Source organism: Lolium rigidum, chromosome 2 (genome assembly GCF_022539505.1).
Source record: "Lolium rigidum isolate FL_2022 chromosome 2, APGP_CSIRO_Lrig_0.1, whole genome shotgun sequence".
Taxonomy (NCBI): Eukaryota; Viridiplantae; Streptophyta; class Magnoliopsida; order Poales; family Poaceae; genus Lolium; species Lolium rigidum.
Genome location: NC_061509.1, coordinates 12,009,640 through 12,028,482, shown reverse-complemented (window position 1 = coordinate 12,028,482; position 18,843 = coordinate 12,009,640). Strand labels below are relative to the sequence as shown.

Here is an 18,843-nt window from a genome sequence, read left to right as displayed (position 1 = left end):
AGGAAATAGAATAATCGTGAATTTGGGGTAACTGGCCAAGCTGCTATAGTAGTGATAAATTATGAAAGTTTGTCGTTTCCGTACAACTCGCTTTCCAGAACACCAGGATTTTGTGTTTTGGGGCAGACACGTAATTATCATTTCTTCAATGAGTTTGTTGTGTATTTGACTTCTAAATCCAAACAATAAGTTGCTGGATTTACCTTTTCCCACCATTCTAAATGTTTTATACCCTAGTTTTGAATTTGACTTGAACTTAAAAATTTGGGGGATAAGTCCTTTGTCGCAAATGGTACTTACTTTTCTATTGCTATCTTATTGTCTCGTTGAACTCCTATGTTCTTAGATTCCTCTAAATCATATGAAATGGTCTATTCTGTTGAAATTTTGGAGGAAAACAGAATGAGCTTTTCCTCTCGTTGCCTCTTTATGTGTTGGCATCTAAACAATACTTTTGAAGATTTCCTGTGATTTTGGTTTCTAAAGCCAGAATTCCAGATAATCCAATTCCTGTGTTTTCTTTGTACTTATAAGTTTCATATGAGGTCCAGATGTATTACCATGTGATTTTTGTTAGTTTTTTTATACCAAAAATATTCTTCCATAGGCTTTTCACCTCAACACAGATTTTGTATCGAGCAGCTCCGCACTTCCGCCACCTTGCTCAGATGCCCCCCTCCTTAGAAGTTTTAAAAATACTTAGTGCCTCTTTGACTCACATGATTTTAGAATAGAAAAATGCAGAATGTCATGCTCATTCCAAAGTTATGCAAGGATTTTACAAAGAGGTTTTTGTGGACGGTAGATTTCATATGAAATATACTGCAAATGATTCCTATGGAATCCAATCCCACAAAACAACCGTCATATGGAATTTTTTGAGGATTAAAATCTAGTAACATTTTTTATAAAAAATAAATAAACCAAAGATGCCCTTAATTTTTCTTGACCAAGAAAGATGCCCTTAATTTCTCCCATAAAAGAAAAATAATTAAGAGAAACGTCAAGGAAAAAATCACAGCGCACATCCTCCATGTGATCATGTCGAGGCGAGTTTAGATCCTCGAATGGCAACATTCCAAGCTGCCCCTCGGATTTTCTTGGTCTCGCAGTATCACCCTCGCTGGTTCCTCCTGTACCCTACTCTTTTGACCTTCCCCGCCCAAGGGCGCGAAACTGCCCCCATTTCCCGCCATCCTCCCCTGCCCCGCGCCGCTCCCACCTCTCCCTGGTCTCGGCGGCGGGCGAATCCCTCGGCGACGGCGGCGGCGACGGCGGAGCAGGTGATTTCCGTCTCTCTCCGCTCTCTCCCTGGTCTTTCCCCTCTCCTCCCCCCCTGTGCTAGCAGCGCCTCTTCCCCCTCTGCCGTCGCTCCCCCTTTCGTACTCTTCTCCTGTTGCAGTCAGATGCCGATTTACCTGCTCGCTTCCTGTGTGGCACCTTCTAATCTAACATACGCATCCACTCTTTCACTAGGTTCTTCTTGTTCACTACGCACGGTCGATCTAGCCATCCTCAGACCATGGAGGATAACAGGGTTGATTCCATGGAGATTGATGGGCAGCAGCAGCAGCAGCAGCAAGGAGTCGGCGCTGCCCTGCCTGACGGCTTCAACACCGACTACCTCCGAATCTACTACGGTAAGTGCTGTGCTGCAGCCAATTTTCCATCCTAAATCATAGTAGCGGAACCGGTAGGGTAAAGGAATCTGAAATGAGAGGCAGATCTGTATCCCTTGTACCACCTCTGTTTACAAAATACAAAAGTACGGTGCAAGATTCAACACAATTTGCTTAAGCTCAAACTCACCGCTGCGCTGATGGTTATATCACAATTGCAGCAAAGCTCTTCCCGTATGGTGATTTCTTCAAGTGGCTCTCCTATGGAAATGGTCTGTGTTCACACTTTACTACTTTCGTTTTGGTACTAGTTGTCTTGCTACGTGTTAACTGAATATTTGTTTTCTGTAGATGCGAAGCATCCAGGATGTGATCAGTCATACATTGGTCGTCGAGAGCTTTCGTTCACGCTGGAGAACGACATCTATCTGCGGTTCCAGTCCTTTGACAGTCCAGCTGAATTTGAGAGTTCTATCAAAGAGAAGTGCCCTTTCAAGATTGACATTGGACCTGTCTACAGTGTAGACGTATGATATAACATCATTAAACTTGATTTAGTTATCTGTATTATGCTCTGTGTGCTGCTATTGCTCAATGAATTTTTTTTTGTAGCCCGCAAAGCGACACGCTTATGCCCAGTCTGGCAATAATGTCTTCGTACCAGTGGAGAGAGAACTCATTTTCGATATTGTAAGAAACATGTCATGTTCTTTCTTTTTTTCCATCATTAGACCGTGTTATCTTTATTCTACTGTTGCTAACTGTGATTGTTTTCAATATTCGCAGGATATATCTGATTATGATGATGTTCGGTACTGCTGCTCTGGAGCCGACACATGTCTGGATTGCTGGCCATTAATGACCATTGTTATCAAAATCCTGGATGCTTCACTTAGAGGCATGTTGTTTTGCTACTTTAAGCACAAATGAATTTATGGATAGTTGACTTTAATTTCTGTCTATTGCTTTCTTGGTCTGCTTTACTTTAAATAATTGAAAGCATGCATTTACAGGTGATTTTGGTTTCAATCACATACTGTGGGTGTATAGTGGCCGCCGTGGTGTCCATTGCTGGGTTTGTGATAGTAGAGCAAGAAAGTATGTTTAAGAGAACCTTATTTTAGCTGAAGAAAACATTTGCTTGTTTCCTTTGTTTGTTGACCGTGAAATTTATCTCTGTTCCCCTGTTAGGCTCACCAATGAACAAAGATCTGCAATTGCCGACTACTTCCGTGTCTATAAGGTGGTACTTCTTGATTTATAACTCTTGGCCCTCTCCACGACTTTTTCTCAAATGTATACATCTGCATTACGTTTTTCAGGGTAATGAGAATGCATTAAAGAAGGTGTCGCTGATTGGGCCTGTCCTCCACCCTTTCCTTGCGTATGTCCTAAACATAACCATCTGTTGTGCTGTGTCTCTCACAAATGTAGTTTATGCTGAAACTTTATGCTCCTGCAGACGGTCATACACTGATGTTCTAAAATGCTTCTTCGAAGACAAACTATTACATAGCCAGCAACTATTGGCGTCAGAAGAGAGATGTCAGAAGATACTTGAGCTTATTCCTGATGAAAGTAAGAAACAGCCTTAAGAAGCTGAGACAATGTTCTTTAAATATCACTGCTATCGACATATTCTTGTTCACCATTATCCTAAAAGTGTGTCATTTCTAGATGTTGCTAGTGAGCTCCATGACCGATGGCAAGGAAATAGACGGTCTTCTATTTCGAAGGAAGATGTAAATACAGCAAGATGGGAGCAGTTAAAGACAACCTTGCAGTCAGGAAAACATAAGGTTAGTGTTTAATCTCCCGCAATCCTATACACTTTTATTGCATGTGTGCTAGTTATTGATTTCTTGAGGGTTCAACACGATGTTATGTGCAGTATTCATGCTTCTGACTTCTAAATTATAGTTGCATTTTGTTATTCAACTTATCATGTTGAAATATAGGATTAGTAACTCCTGTAAATTATCTTTTATGTCTCAGACCCAGGGGCTCCGCAGATGTGTAGAAGAGATTGTCTTCTCTTACACGTATCCTAGACTTGACATGGAGGTAAAAGAAAAATCATCACCAATTCATGTTCGTAGCAAGTGATTTTTTTTCTGTTTAGTAATGAAACTTGATGTTGTATATCAGGTGTCAAAACACATGAATCATTTACTGAAAGCCCCCTTCTGCATACATCCAAAGACAGGTAAAAAACTGAATAGACCGATTCAGTTTACTAATTTAATTAGGCGACACATTTGCATACACCGTTTACTCAGCATGGGGCTTGTTATCCATTAGAAGTTTCTAGTATTACTGCTCTGAATGATGCGCATTTTTAACAAAGTATGGATTCACTGAATGCTTACACTTCTTTTCAGAGTTGACTGTGCTCTCTTTTCTTTGGACAACTATATGAATGATAGCATTAGTTCTAACAACCGTTTTAAATGTTTCTGCAGGACGTGTCTGTGTTCCAATCGATCCCAACAATTGTGACGATTTTGATCCTTCGGCTGTTCCAACTCTATCACAGGTATTGTCCATAGAAGCAAACATAAAACATATTATGTGCTAATTTTTTTTATTTGTGCCTTTTGATGCTTGATGATCCAATACTGACTTGCTGAATCTACCATACATGCCCAGCTGTTAGGAGAGCTCAATGCTGCTGGTATGCAGATGGATTCTGAGAGCGGTAGGTTATTTACAAACTTGCACCTTCTGGGATTGTGTGTTAAAGGACTTAAAGTGCATCATATTAAAACTTGAAGATGACGTTTTTGTACCATACAACCTTATCTTGGATACTCCTCATAATCCTATTTGAAATGCAGATTGGGAGAGAACATCCCTTGAGAAATCCATCAGATTTTTCAGAACATCCTTTCTGCAACCAATGCTGAAAGCTTGCAAGGTATGTATTCTTTGCTGCTGTGTTTCTAGGGTCATATTACCATCAAAAGGCATTCATATTCAACAGTTTGAGCCATGTGAAATTCCACCTTGATCAGCATGATACCCATAGCCATAGGCATACGCAATACAGTAGAAGCTTGGCAAATCATGGGAGGATCTTCTTCGTACTGGGTTGATTACAAGCATCACTCTACTAATTTTATGTCTTCTGAAAATTGGAAAAACTCGTTTAGTTTCACTCAAGCTCTCTTGTACGGTTTAAACTGAAAGGATCAGTTTCACTGTCATTTCGTAGTGTTATGCTCAGGCTGGCTGTTCAGTACTGCTGTAGTGCTGTGGCATATCTGCTCGAGAAAATTTAATAATAGCAACTCTCTGCAAGTATGCGGTTTGTTTGGATAAGCCCCTGAAGTTTGTTTGTTGGCTTACCCAGACCACTGAACTTTTAAAACCAGATTAATTTATCCCCTCTAGTGGTTTTCGAGCTTCCATGTCATCTGCATCACACGGTTTGGCACAAAGGGGGAGTAAACCTGAACCATCTACTTGCTTAGACGGAACCAGCACTTGGCTGTGTTGTGGTCCTGTCATTTTCTAAGTGCTGAAAGTCAGCTACCATTGTAATCTTGCAGGAGGAACTGGAAAGTGCTTATAGCGCGAAGCTCCAGCAGTCCAAGAATACCTTGAACTGGTAATATTTTCCATACACAAGGGCAGCAATGCCGCCTCAAGCATCAACAACGTTCCATACAGAAAGGCGTCTAACAAGTGTACCAAGTGACATCCTTGGTGATCCTAGTATTCCATGGGAAGTGTGGAATTGCCCAGTTACTGCTGCAAAATGTAAACCCGTCGTCTGTTTTCTCAAGTTAGTTTTGACGAACAGCTGAACAGATGGTGCTGCACTATTCCATACATGTGTTTTCTCAAGTCTATTTTCTCGCAGTAACTCAGTAAGCATGTTAGAGCGTGGTGCTGGCTTACCTTTGTGTCGAACCACTGACTGGCTGCTACATGTGTCTGTCGTTGATGCTCCTCTCTGATGGACTTTAATGTCTTTTCACTGGGAGAACTATATGGTCTTTGACGTGCACACAATCAGAAATTCAGATTGTATGGCGTACACACTCACATCACCAAAGTATAATACTCCATCTGTCCCATGAAATATGTTGGAAATTTATCAAAATTTGAATGTATGTAGATACTAAATAGTGTTTAGATGCATCTAAATTTTACAAAAATCTCAGACATTTTTCGTGGGATGGAGAAAATACTATATTCATTCCAAAATAAGTGACTTAGTTTTGTCTAAATATAGGTATATCTAGACACATTTTAATGTGTAGATACATCTATATCTAGAAAAAGCTTAAGTCATTTCAGAACAAAGAAAATGTGTATGAACGATAAGCGTCACACTTGGGTTCTCTATTGGGGTGGAGCTACAACCATCTTCTTAACAATCCAACCAAGTGTTAGTTATGTATCCTCTCAGCCTTTTGAAAGCAATACTAAAAGACACGTGAAAATAGGGGAAAAGTTGGAGTGCAACGTCATGGTCATTCGGATCCCTATTAGATTGAATATTTACATTGTTTGATTGCACATTGACGTGGGTATTACCCTCCGGGTAACCAATATTGCACTACCCTATACGGTCCAGATGGGGGCCCATGAAGGTACCCGATGGCAAGATGGACCACTAGGACGGTGCGGCGGAGGATTACTTGAAGTACAAGACACGGAAGAAGCCGAACAAGGAAAGATTGGAAATAGATCTATTGTAAACCTACTCGTACTCGATTAGGCCTCTCGAGACCTGGCCTCCTATATAAAGGCCAGGAGGGGGGTTGTCGAGGACATGATCAATCTTAGCAAACTTAGCCAACAGAAGCTTAGACCTAGGTTACCCTAGTACTTAGCCATCTCGACGAGATCTCAGCCGAACTATTCGGCACCCCATTGTAACCCATTATCTTCATAATCAAGAACGGACGAGCAGGACGTAAGGGTTTTACCTCATCGAGGGCCCCGAACCTGGGTAAATCGCTCTCCCCGCTTGTCTGTGTACCGATGTCTCGTGTCAGCTTGCAGGATTCCATCAACCCTAAGCCCCTATCGGAGGGCATTGCCGAGGAGCACCCTCGACACACATTTTCACCAAGACACAAGATACGTCTTGAGATTTTCTTGTTCATGGGACCCAGTTCAATGAATCAAAAACTACTCGCGCAGAAAAAATGCTAAAGAAATTCTGTGAATCAATCAAAATGGTCGAAAATGATTAGTTGTTGTCATAAAAACAAATGAAAAACTTATGACATGAAAATGAGTACAATCTATCCATTGGGTTTAGTACAAGCAGTCAGCGGACATTCTTGCTCAAATAGGTCATGTTTAAATTGTTGCAGTTAAAAAGTTTATAGTTGCCCGTAAAAAAAAAAAGTTTATAGTTAGACTTTGGACCGGGCCGGCGGTCTCCCACGGTGAGCACCGATCTACATGACCCTTCAACCATCCATGTGCTTGTAGGTTTAATTAGATGGATCGTGAGTACGGCAGTATGAAGGGTCAAAAGCAAACCATGTCTATGGATAAATGGGTTTTCTATTTAAAATCACATTCGAACATAGAAGAAACGGCCAATGATTTCTGATCACATGAGCCAAACAAGCCAATGCCCCTTCCATGATAAAATCAGTGTCTTAACTTTTTTTTAGGAGAAAAACCTCAATTTGGTCTATGAAGTGACCCCGAATATACGTTTTGGTCTTGCAAATCATGAATTTTGGATCACGAAGTTGCCCCGCGTGAGTGTTTTAGTCACTCAGTTACGACGACCGTTAGTTCGCTCTTTTTTTTGCAAATTGACCCCTAATTTTTTTCTAATCCTTAATTTAACTTTTTAGGGGCAATTTGCAAAAAAAGGAATTGGCCATGCCAGCAAATTAACAGTGGTCGTGACAGAATGACCAAAACTCTCTCGCGGAGCAACTTCTTGACCCACAATTCACGATTTGCAAGTTCTGTGACCAAAGCGCAAATCTGGAACAACTTCATAGATCAAATTGGAGATTTTCTTTTTCTTTAGATTTAGATTTAGATACAGATGTATCTATAACTAAAATGCATCTAGCTATATCCTTATCTAGACAAAAGTGAGTCACTTGTACTCTCTTCTTTCTAAAATAAGTTGCTTAAATTTGTCTAGATGCGGTTTAGACTTCTTTTTTTAGTATGTAACTGTATCTGTATCTAAAAAAATTAAGCAGCTTTTATTTATAACAATTATAAAAAGAATATATATACTCCCTCCATATTTATAAAAGGATGTCTCAATGGGGAAACTATATGTTAAAAATGGAAGGAATAGAGTCTTCCATATATTCTATTTGAACAAAGGAATCTGAAGAAGGACCCTGATATGTAAATTTACAAATGTACCCTCGCTGCCTCGTCCTTGTACTCTTTCCCGAATTCCGGCCACTCACGCCGCCACGCGCGTCCGTCGCTCGCCGCCGCGTCCCACCAGACCACCACCACCACCACGACCAGAGCAAGGGTACCGTGGGGAGGCCAGGCGAAGCGCAGCAATGTCGGCGGCGGCGGGGGACGAGGAGCTGGAGTCGCTGCTCCGAAACTTCCACCGCTTCTCCCAGGTCAGTCGCCAGCACCGCCCCGCGCTGCGCCGTCCCGCTCCGGCTGGCTCGCCCTTTGCTCGCTTACCGTTCGCCGCGGGTCTTAGGTATTCGGGGCGAGGCGCCGCAGAACTCGAGCCGTCGTAGCAGTCCACTCCTGAACCTTCCGGGGCAACGCCGACGCAGGGCGCTCAGATGTTGGATGAAATGCCCACAAGATGGCGGGCGTCGAATAGATTGATAATCTGCGACTAAATTGGATGAATCGAGATGATTTCTCGTATATGGAGTAGGTTGCCGTATTTGCATATGTTTGGGTAGCAGCTTCCAGTTGAATTACATCTTGGCCAATGCTGCTGGCTGTGGTAGTCGATTGGTATGCTGAAGAACGTCTCGTGCTACTGATAATGGAGATATGTTATTGTGCTGGGAAAGTTTTTCAGAGTAGTTCAATCTCAGTGCTCGATTAACTCTGTCGAACTCGAGCACACTGCAGCTGATTCCTAGAACTAAGATGTTATCCCAATGCCCAACTGCTCAGCAAACCAAAATATATGCAGGATAGTCTGTGGGGCAGGGATAGTGCTATGTGTGATTTCTAATGCTTCCTTCCAGAGCCCAAGTGTTGCCAGAGATGCCCAGTTTACCAGTTTTCATTGCCTAAGGAAGATGACCTACTTATATCCAACTATCCAAGTATTTATTTCCTGTGCTGTGTTGATGTTGTGTTATTCACTGGTTCCTTGTTTTGAACAGGGGTATAAAGATGCAATAATGGAGGCCCAGGCTTTAAGAGTGAACTACAGTTCTGAATCCAAGAAGCGTGAAGCCCTTGAGTCGCATATTGCAGATCTCAAGAGAGGTTTAACTGGAATTTCAGCATTTTCCTGTAGTTCGGCCTCCGTTTGTTACTTTCCTATAAAAATCGTGCAGTAAGTGATGATTTTCATTGCTTGCTGCGGTAGGAAGAAGAATTGAGTTGGAATTTTTTGTGTTGTGCAGATAATGAGCGATTAAGAAAGCTGTACACTGAAACTTTATTCAAGTTCACCAACCAGGTAGGTTGCTACTTACTGTAATACTATGTGCAGTTACAATGTTAAATGAAGGCTGGTGTATGCATAATACTAAGATGATTACATAACTGAATTAGTTTTCATCATCCAATGTTAAATACTTGATGTATATGAAGTTGATGATCTCAACTTGGTTGGCGAAGTTGAAATTTTACACTACGATTTTTTATCTCTCGTGATATGAGGTATTGCCATCATGAGTGTGACTCTTTTTGCTGTCATTTATACCTGTGAGATTGAGTTGATGGAAGTACTATAGCTTCTTGTGTTTTGACACTTTGGGCTCCAGCTTACTCTTTTTTTATACGGAAATAGTTTGAACAAGTGCTTTGGAGCTGTTGATTGTGCTTGACTTTCATTCTGTAATAAATTCTAGATTGTACAACTTGGTCTGATTTTTTCTGCTTAAAGCTTGAAATGTGATAATAGATCAAGTTTAACGTTCAGAAAAGTGCTAGGTTTTATATGCAGGGTAATCATGTCCTTCAAACTCTGGACTATCTCTAATGCGCTTGTTGCTCAGGTGAAATATCACACAGAATGTCAAAATCTGAAGGAAGAATTAGGAAAAGCAAATGGCAGATTGCTATCCATGGAAGAGGTAGTCAGCTGCTTTGCAAGCTTCCAGTTAACCCATGAAATCAATCTAACAAGTGTTTAATTTCAACAGGAGTATAAGAGGGAAATTGAACAGCTTAAGCATGACAACGAAACGAACTGCAATGCCCTGGAGAGCAAGCTCAGGTAAAAAAAAGGAGGCCTTTCACGGGAGTTGACAGATTACCGTAGGGAGAAGCGGGAGATTCAGACCAAATTATCCCGTTGACTGTTTTGTGAAAACCGAAAGCACTAACTTTCACCACAACCAGCTGCGCCCTCGCTCAGCGAGCCACCGACGAGGCTACGATAGGGCAGCTCAAGTCGGACCTGGGAGCTCATAAGGCTCACATCGACATGTTAGGTGGCAGGTTGGAGCAGGTCACTGCCGAAGCGCACATGCAGTGTAATGTTCTGAACTCCTGTTCCATGCTGAAGAAGTATTCACGCTTTGGATTATCGCCTCTTGTTCTCTCATGATGGAAACACCTCCTTTGCTCCTGGTACAGATAAAAACGACATCCAGGACTTGAACGACGTGGTCATGGTCGAGCAGGAGGAGAAGAACGACGTGCAGAGGAAGCTTAAGAGCGCGGAGAATGAGCGTAAGTTGAATCTGTATCGGTGAACTGAAGAAACGAGTCTGTGCGAACAGCACGGACTGGAAAGAGTTTTTGATTGTTAGTTGTTGTGTGTGGTTGTATCGGTTGACAACAACATGTTGACTGCGTTTTCGTGTTTTGATGATCCAGTGAGGATTATGAAGATGAAGCAGGCGGAGCAGCAGAGGGACTCGGTGGCGGTCCAGCACGTGGAGGGTCTGAAGCAGAAGGTGATGAAGCTCCGCAAGGAGAACGAGTCCCTGAAGCGGAGACTGGCGAGCTCTGAGCTCGACTGCTCATGAGAGCCGGGCACGTACTGGCAGGTTCTGAACCCTTGGGTTGGCCGCCATGGTAGCAGTTTCCCTCCCCAAATTCCCATGTACATCCACCACCTCACAGCATCACAGTTTTTTCTCGTTGGTGAACATACATTGTCACATACCAGAACAGGTTAAGACCACTGAATGAAATGTATATTTTGGAAGGAGCTAGTAGACACTTTGTCATGTTCAGTTCATACTGTAATGTTCTTGCCCTACTTATTTCTGAGGACTGGTGCTGTGCTGGGGTACAACGCAGATCACCTCCATTGATTCCGGCCGATCTCCTCCTGTTCTTTTTTACGCAGCAGCGTTTATGGCATCTGATATCGCAATCGTTTTTTGACAGCCTTTGGTGGCTTCGCACCGCATTCAGTCATTCACTGGTCTCAGTGGCCTGTATTATTACTGCATCATGGCTGCCGCTACCCTCTGGAAGGATCGAATAAATAGGCCCATTGGGCTTTCCGTCCCCGGCCCAGCCCAAGCCCGTTAGCCCGACCTCCGCACGAGTTCCCAGAAGCCGCACGGCGCGCGGCTTGCGTGCTACTCTTCCGGCTCTGATCGCCTCTGCACTGGGTTGCAGCTTTTTCCCTCTCTCTCACCTGCTCCGCTTCCATTTACTTCTTCTCCTCCTTCCCCACGCCATCTTCTCCTCCGTCCCCGCTTGCTCTCCGTACGTTGCAATGCCGGACCGCGCGCCGCCCGACCACCGTCACGCGGGCCGCGGACGACGACGCGGGGAGGCGCTCCCCCCGCCCCCGCCGCCCGGCTCGCGCGTCGTCTTCCTCGACCGCTGGGAGGGCGGCACGGACCGTGGGGAGGCGGACGCGCTCCCTCCCCCTCCCCCGCTCGGCTCCTCCCGCCCCGACCGCCTCTTCCTCGACCCGCCGCGCCGCTCCAGCCCCGGAGCCGACGTCCAGGGCGCGCGCGTGAACGTGCCGCTCCCGCCCGCTCCCCCGCTCCGCCCCGAGCGCGTCGTCTACCGCCTGGAGTCCGACTCGCCGCGCTCCGGCTCCGGGAGGAGCAGCAGGGCCTCCAGCCCCAGCGCCATCCTGTGGTCGCCACCGCCATCGCCATCCAACAAGCGGCGCCGCTCCCCGCCGCCACGGTCGCCGTCTCCCGGCCCGCCGAAGCGGCTGCGCAGGTACGTCGCAGCCCGCCCGCCGCGCACTCGTTTCCCGGGTTCGGTGTCGTTTCCCGGCTTCCCGAGCTAACGTGTCTGTGTGTGTTTGGTCGTGTCCGCGCGCGCGTTGCTTGCTGCAGGTACTGGCACGCTGGAGGCCGCGACGAGCTCACCGGGCACAGCCCCTCAGGTGAGCCGCCTCTGACGAGGTTTCACGGTTTTGGTCACATGCATGTCCAAACCCCGGTTCCTTCTCTGCGTCTTAGAACAAGTTCGCGCAACATAATTGACGCCAGCTAGCGAAACAGAGTTCTCAGGGTTCTCGGTCTGTGGGGTTTGTGCCTTAATTTGTGGTATGTTTTGCGATGGTGAAGCCATAAATTGGACACTAAACTTGATTACAACCGGGTTGTCACACCTTGCTGATCCACCGCCACCTCGAAATATGCTAGTGTGCTTTGAGATCAATACAGAAATTCGTTACATCTGTCACTATTGCGCCAAAAGACTTATATCGACTATCATGTTGAATTTGGTTGTCAGTTTAGCTGCTCTTGCAGCACACTCATCTACGGCCTTCCATTCCCAGCACGTGACCCAGATGGAGTTTGGGGTTTAAGCTTGTCTTGTGGGGGTTTAAGCTTGTCTTGTGAGGGTTTAAGCACAGTTTGCCAGCTCTGCCACCAGTCTCGTGCTCTTCATTACATACTTTCTATTTTATAACTGAAGCACTATTTGCGGCTTCCTAGGTTGAACAACTGCTCCTTGAATCAAAGAGTATGATAATTTATTCCCAAGCGTTTCACAAGTTTGAGTCGACATCACTACTTGTTAGAGGAAGATGGGAGATCAACACTACATCCTGTTTTTTTCTTAGTTTGCCTCTAGTATCAAACATCTACAGTTCTTAGTATCAAACATGCATTAATCTGTTCTACTACTAGCCTGCTTAGCAGAAGGAAACAACAGCTAGTGTTAGCTGACAAGCTTCAGGTTAAATTTCATAAATTTTGATATTTGCTTGCTGTTATTTCAGATGGGCCTGCTTCCAGTAATGGTCAAGATATAACCCAAAGGTATACAAATGGTGCCTCATAATGGATATATTTGATCTACTTAGTATGTTAATTTGCTGTTAGTTCCTAAATCCTCAAGCCATGTGTATTTTATTACTCTCTCTCGGGTTTGGTATGTTTCCTTTTGAAACCCTGATAGATGATACTTGCACTGCATGTGATCGTATATGATTCTGAATATTTTCAGTAAAGGGTTAATGACGTACAAACACTTTATCCAAGCTCTTGAAGATGATGTTTCACCACATGAAGCTGGCAGAAGGTAATCAAGCTCAATTTGAGCTACTGGTACTAGACCCCGGCCTATTTCAGTTAAGAACCACCTAGTTGGTTAACTGTACCTCATTTTCCATGGTTAATCAGGTACCAAGAATACAAGACAGCATACATTACTACACAGAAACGTGCCTATTTTGATCTCCATAAGGATGAAACTTGGTATGTTAAAATGTTTTCATCTAGAGGTGTTACCGTGTTAGCTTACGCTCTCAACAAATTATTGGTTTGTTTGTTTTTTTCATTTTATTTTGTTTGATTATAATTGCAGGTTGAAAGAGAAGTATCACCCAACAAACTTGTTATCTGTTATTGAAAGGTGAAATGTTTGCGACCTCTCATTCTATAAATACTTTGATTACCATCACGAATTTTGGTATTCAGGCTTGTGTCGAGTAGCATCAACAATGATGGTAAAACATCGTAACTAGATGGAACAGCTATATGTTTTATTTTTTGTTTCTTATTTCTGCTTTGCGCTTACTTAAGTTTAGCTTTTCTGTTGCTAGTTGAACTTTGCTGATCATTGTCATGTGTTATTTTGTTAACGCAGGAGGAATGAGTTTTGTAAGGCTGCAGCGAAGAATTTTATTATTGATTTGCGAAGTGGAACTTTGGACATGTGAGATGCATCTCTAATCCTATCATATTTTGTGTTATGAATCTTCTAGTAGTATGTTGGTTTTGCTGATATCCTTCTTTTCTTGGTGTAGTGGTCCTGGAATGACTGCTGGTGGAGCAAGCAAATCAGGAAATGACAACGATGGAAGCTATGGGAATGCTGAAGATTATGGTAACAAGAGAAGAAAGAAGGGAAGAGGTCACCCAAAAGTATCTGGGCCACTTTCAACTGCTCCAAAAGCTCATCCGGTCAGTTCAAAGTATCGGCGAATTCAAACTGACATAGATCAAACTCTAGCTTTAGTGCAAAAGCTTGACGCGGAGAAGGGTATTGTTGGAAACATTCTGTCAAGTGGTGGTGATCATGGCAATGCAGATGTTGACAGATCAAATGTTGGATCCACAGGGCCTATAGTTATTGTCCATGGCTTAACTACTGTTAAGGGCCTTGATGGTGTTGAGCTCCTTGACACTCTCCTCACTTACTTATGGCGTATCCATGGCGTTGATTACTATGGCATGTCTGAAATGGAAGATGCAAACGGTTTTCGTCATGTGAGGGCTGACAAAAAAACTGCCAGTGCATTTGATAGTAGTGCTGCTGATTGGGAGAAACAACTTGATTCCTTCTGGCACGAAAGACTGGTGAATGGCGATGATCCTCTAGTTGTATTGACTGCCAATGACAAAATTTATGCAGCAACTCTTGAAACTCTGGAACTTTATGTGAAGAAAATCATGGATGAGAATCGTGGCTGTAAGTATGGGTGTGGAGCCAAGGGGTGTGGAAAAGTTTTCCATGCTCCTGAGTTTGTTCAAAAGCATCTAAAACTCAAGCACCCTGACTTGGTCTCTGTGTTGACTTCGGGAGTTCAAGATGATATCTACTGCCAAAATTACATGAAGTATGTATCAGTGCAACCAGATAGAACAAAATTATGCTCCCTCCGTCCCGAAGAGGATGTTGCAACTTTATCTAAATTCGCATGTATCTACACGCTGACACGTGTAACATGCGTATGTAGACAAAGTTGAGACATCCTTTTCAGGAATGAGGGAGTACTATTTTAAAATCTGTCAAAGTGTAATGTTTCTCCTCTTGTTTCTTCTTGATGCAGTGATCCAAATGCCCCAGGTGGAGTACCAGTTATGCAGCAACCTGAACAAGTGAGAATGCCATTTAGTTTGTTCTCCTTTGACTGATATGCTTCTCAATATTTTCTTATTTATATGGCGGCCGGTGGAGCGAGAAAACTTTGATGCTTGCCTGCATAAACTTTTAAAATAAGCTGTGTGATTACGTTGTAGCAAACTATTCATTCCTTCTACAATGTGCTTCCTCAAAGAATTTTTTTCTTGCTTCTTTTGTTGTATATCCTCATTATCTGCAGTATGATATTTATCAATGAGTTGGTGAAATGCTATAATTATCCGCACATGATGGCCCTCGCTAATTATTGGCCAAGTCTTTGTTGTAGATCTTTGAACTTTTTGTTTCCACATTTTAGACTACAAACTAGGTAGATTACTCTTATCTCTTTTTGTGTTATTAATACTTAATACATATATTTTGCGGGAGCGTATATGCACATGCTATTGATTTATTTCCTTAGTAAGGTGGCTATTAAATCTGACTTTCTATGAATATAACAATAAGACGATTTCTGTTGGTAGATAAGAACTGGAGAAGCTACTACCATTCCCCCATTTAAAATTTCAAAATAAGAAAAAAAATACAATAAAAAGGTATGATCCCTCCCACTTCCAGTTACCTGAAGTTTAACGGTACCAGCTTTTACTAGAAATGTTAACAATTAGTTAATCTGATGCCATACAAAATTTACATAGTACTTCCTGCAAGGCTTTGGATGCATTGTATCTTGTGATAATATTCAGGTTCCGTAACAATCCTAATAACCTTTTTGTTTGTTTTTTGCATCGCCATTTTTGCCTTTGTTGCCTCAGGGAATTTACATCTAAAGGGGCAGTGATTTTTATTAAAGTGGTAAACCTGAAGTTTCAACATCTTTATTAAGGCCACCAGTTATATGTGCAGGAGAGCGACAGAATGAGACGAATGCCTGATGAGCAGATAGTAGGCGATATTGATGTACAGGGTTCAGATACCCCATTTGTCCCTGAATTCTCCTCTCCACCACTACTAATCCCTGTGTGTGGTGCTGGGTAGGTTATGTTATGCTAGTTAGCTAGTAATTTAGTAACAAAGTCCAGCCAGAAGCCCAGAATACTAATGCTGGCTGCTCTTGTTTTAGCCCATTTGGTCCATTTGTTCCTGTACGACGAGATGTGGCCATTCAAATGATGCGAGAGCAAAGACCTCCAAGACCAAATAGTGCTCGGGGTAGGAAGAAATGTTTGATGCCGGTACCAATGATGCCCATGTATCCGTATTTCCCGCGCGACCCTCGTGTTTTTCGAAGGTAAGTAACACTCATCTGTTCTACTAAGTTTTGTAAGCTGCTAACATTTTTTATTTCTGTACTTTCTCAAGGATTAGATAAGTAAGAACCCAAAATCTGCATTCAAGGTCTTTGTGTTACATGTAATGACTCTCTGATGTTATGCTAAATTTTCTCTTTACCTTAAAAAAAAAAAATTCTCTTCAACCCTTGTATGTTCAGCATTCAGCAGACTTTATACTATGTACTTGTTTGGCATCATGCATTTTAATTGTAGGGCTGAGGAACTGTAATCACTTTGTTGTTCACTCTTATCGAAGCAATTCTTCTGTAATAAAATATTGAATCTATTTCCACACTGCACTTTAAAACTCCATGAGTTTCTGGTAACCTGTTTCCGATCCTGCTCGCAGTTACGAAGATCTTGATGCTCCTGGGGAAGAAGTCACTCCCATTGACTACAGAAGCATGTAGGGTGTCTCCTGCTACCCACTCTAATCTGCTGAGGACCCATATAGCTAATGTGCCCCAGGAAGCATGAAAAACTGACACGAAAGCAAGTTACTTGCTGTTGCTGTGGCAACGGTGACGGCAGACAGGGAATAGATTTCTTTGTGGTTCTGACTGACATATGATGCCTCGTCATTCTGTTGGTCTTAATTATGTCCTTTCCACTGCAACTATATTATATCTACCATAGCCGTCCATCTGCAGTAGACAGAATGAGGCCCCAAAGAAACATTTCAGTTCTTCTGTTGTATTAGACCTACATATTGCTAACTGCAACCCATTCTTCAATGGTGACCGGAAAACACTTTAAGAAATGCCACAAGTAACAAGCAGGCAAGCCGACCACATTACTGTGGCGCAAGTAGAGCAGACGATGTACTGACTCAACACACACGGAGTCTTCTTCCAACCACACAGAATGAACATCTGATCGCAGAGAGTAATGGCAGCATAGGATATACTGCTTCACTTCTAAAATAAGTGTGATAACTTTGTCTAGGTATGGATGTATCTAGGTGTATTTTAAATAAAGTTGCGACACTTATTTTAGTACACGACGGGAGTATACGGGATCCTCCAGTTACATAGCATCCTAATTTCTAATTAATTCATCTACTAAAAGTTATAACGAGGGCAGTTCTAGACACTTCTTTTATTACGGAGGGAGTATACGATATCCTCGAGTTACATAGCATCCTAATTTCTAATTAATTCATGTACTAAAAGTTATAACGAGGGCAGTTATAACCGGTAACTTAGGCCTCTGTCTAAAAATAGGTGTCTCAACTTTATCTAGATACGGATGTATCTCTAACAAAAAATGCATTCAAATACATCCATATATAGACAAAAGTGAGACACCTATTTTTAGACAGAGGGAGTACTATTCTTGATGCCCTGGTCACTGATGGCATAGATATCATCCAAGAGCTTCCTCAAATCCTTCTATTTTTTTTAAGATAATGCAAAACATCTTGCGTCTCGTTGTATTAAAAAGGAAGAAATGGTAGTTTAGCCCAGAGGGCAGAGTAGTACAACATGCACACACACTCACAAGAAGAAGACGGTAAATGTATGTCCCAAACTGATGGGAATACAGCACGCATACTCAACACACCCACACGAGCATAATTACCTGCCTCAGCGCTGATTAAACCCAAAAACCTGGGCAGGTTCGGCCGAGCACAATCAAATGTATAATCATTCCAGTGCTTCCACAGCATCCACAAGGTAGGCAGCAAAGGTACTGGCTAGCCTTGCTTCAGCGTCTTTGGAGTTTCATGTCTGACCCTGAGCCACCAATCAAGCAGGGTGTCGCCAGTGTCAGGGGAGCTGCAAATCCTTGTTCTTCACATTGCATTCCTGTTTCAAGGAAGAGGGAAAGGATCGGGATAGAGATAATTCAGCATCAGAATATCAAATGGATAAGTTAAGAATACAAGTCGCTAATGCTACACTAGTTAAATACTATGTGCGCTCAGAAGTCAAAGTAAGGTATCTGTTCATGCAAAGTTTTCTTAATAGCTCCAAGGATACAGTTTAAATGCCTTCATATTTCAGACAGGCACAGTTCCATTATAAAGTTCGCACTCCAATAAAACAAATCTCCCATGATAGAACATACAAATGGCATGCAAAGATAAATTAACCACTTTAGCTTGGATTATTCACTTGTGTCATATAAAAGGAATGTTTTCATTGTACATATAAATCATGCATATTTACCATATTGTACATGTATATATGCTGGTCTATGTCTCATGAGAACACAAGTTACTATTCTTATACAAGTCGAAATGGGTGTTCGCTATTATGACTGCAAGCAAACACCTTCTATTATCGCCAGTACGGTACACATGTGTTTTCAAATCATGTTATGGCAATCATTCTCAAATGTTGTTTAGGAATCAAATATACACCTAACACCACCACAAAGCTAATAACCAACAACGCGATGGAGCATCACCATGAAGCAGTGGCAACTTTTTCAAAATTAATCGATTGCTTCGAATGTCAACACAAAATAAGGTAGTATAAGAT

The 18,843-nt window shown here is 42.6% G+C and overlaps 2 protein-coding genes and 1 pseudogene across 2 annotated transcripts; all 3 read left to right on the top strand.

Moving 5' to 3' along the window:
* Nucleotides 1-1,546: 1,546 nt before the first annotated feature.
* Nucleotides 1,547-5,274, top strand: LOC124685971 (DNA primase small subunit-like). Its single transcript, XM_047219988.1, has 16 exons — nucleotides 1,547-1,640; nucleotides 1,841-1,891; nucleotides 1,971-2,146; nucleotides 2,232-2,309; nucleotides 2,406-2,517; nucleotides 2,633-2,717; nucleotides 2,811-2,862; nucleotides 2,942-3,003; nucleotides 3,082-3,197; nucleotides 3,297-3,418; nucleotides 3,615-3,683; nucleotides 3,768-3,825; nucleotides 4,082-4,155; nucleotides 4,269-4,317; nucleotides 4,457-4,536; nucleotides 5,171-5,274. The coding sequence occupies exons 1-16, from the start codon at nucleotides 1,547-1,549 to the stop codon at nucleotides 5,231-5,233; spliced, it is 1,341 nt and encodes a 446-aa protein (XP_047075944.1). The 3' UTR covers nucleotides 5,234-5,274.
* A 2,851-nt stretch (nucleotides 5,275-8,125) lies between these two features.
* On the top strand, nucleotides 8,126-10,756 carry LOC124685970 (protein At-4/1-like). Its single transcript, XM_047219986.1, has 8 exons — nucleotides 8,126-8,200; nucleotides 8,936-9,041; nucleotides 9,182-9,237; nucleotides 9,779-9,856; nucleotides 9,926-9,999; nucleotides 10,125-10,258; nucleotides 10,362-10,457; nucleotides 10,605-10,756. Exons 1-8 carry the CDS (start codon nucleotides 8,135-8,137, stop codon nucleotides 10,754-10,756), a joined length of 762 nt encoding a protein of 253 aa, XP_047075942.1. The 5' UTR covers nucleotides 8,126-8,134.
* Nucleotides 10,757-13,170: 2,414 nt separating this feature from the next.
* On the top strand, nucleotides 13,171-16,767 carry LOC124685969 (annotated as a pseudogene).
* The last annotated feature ends 2,076 nt before the right edge of the window (nucleotides 16,768-18,843 follow it).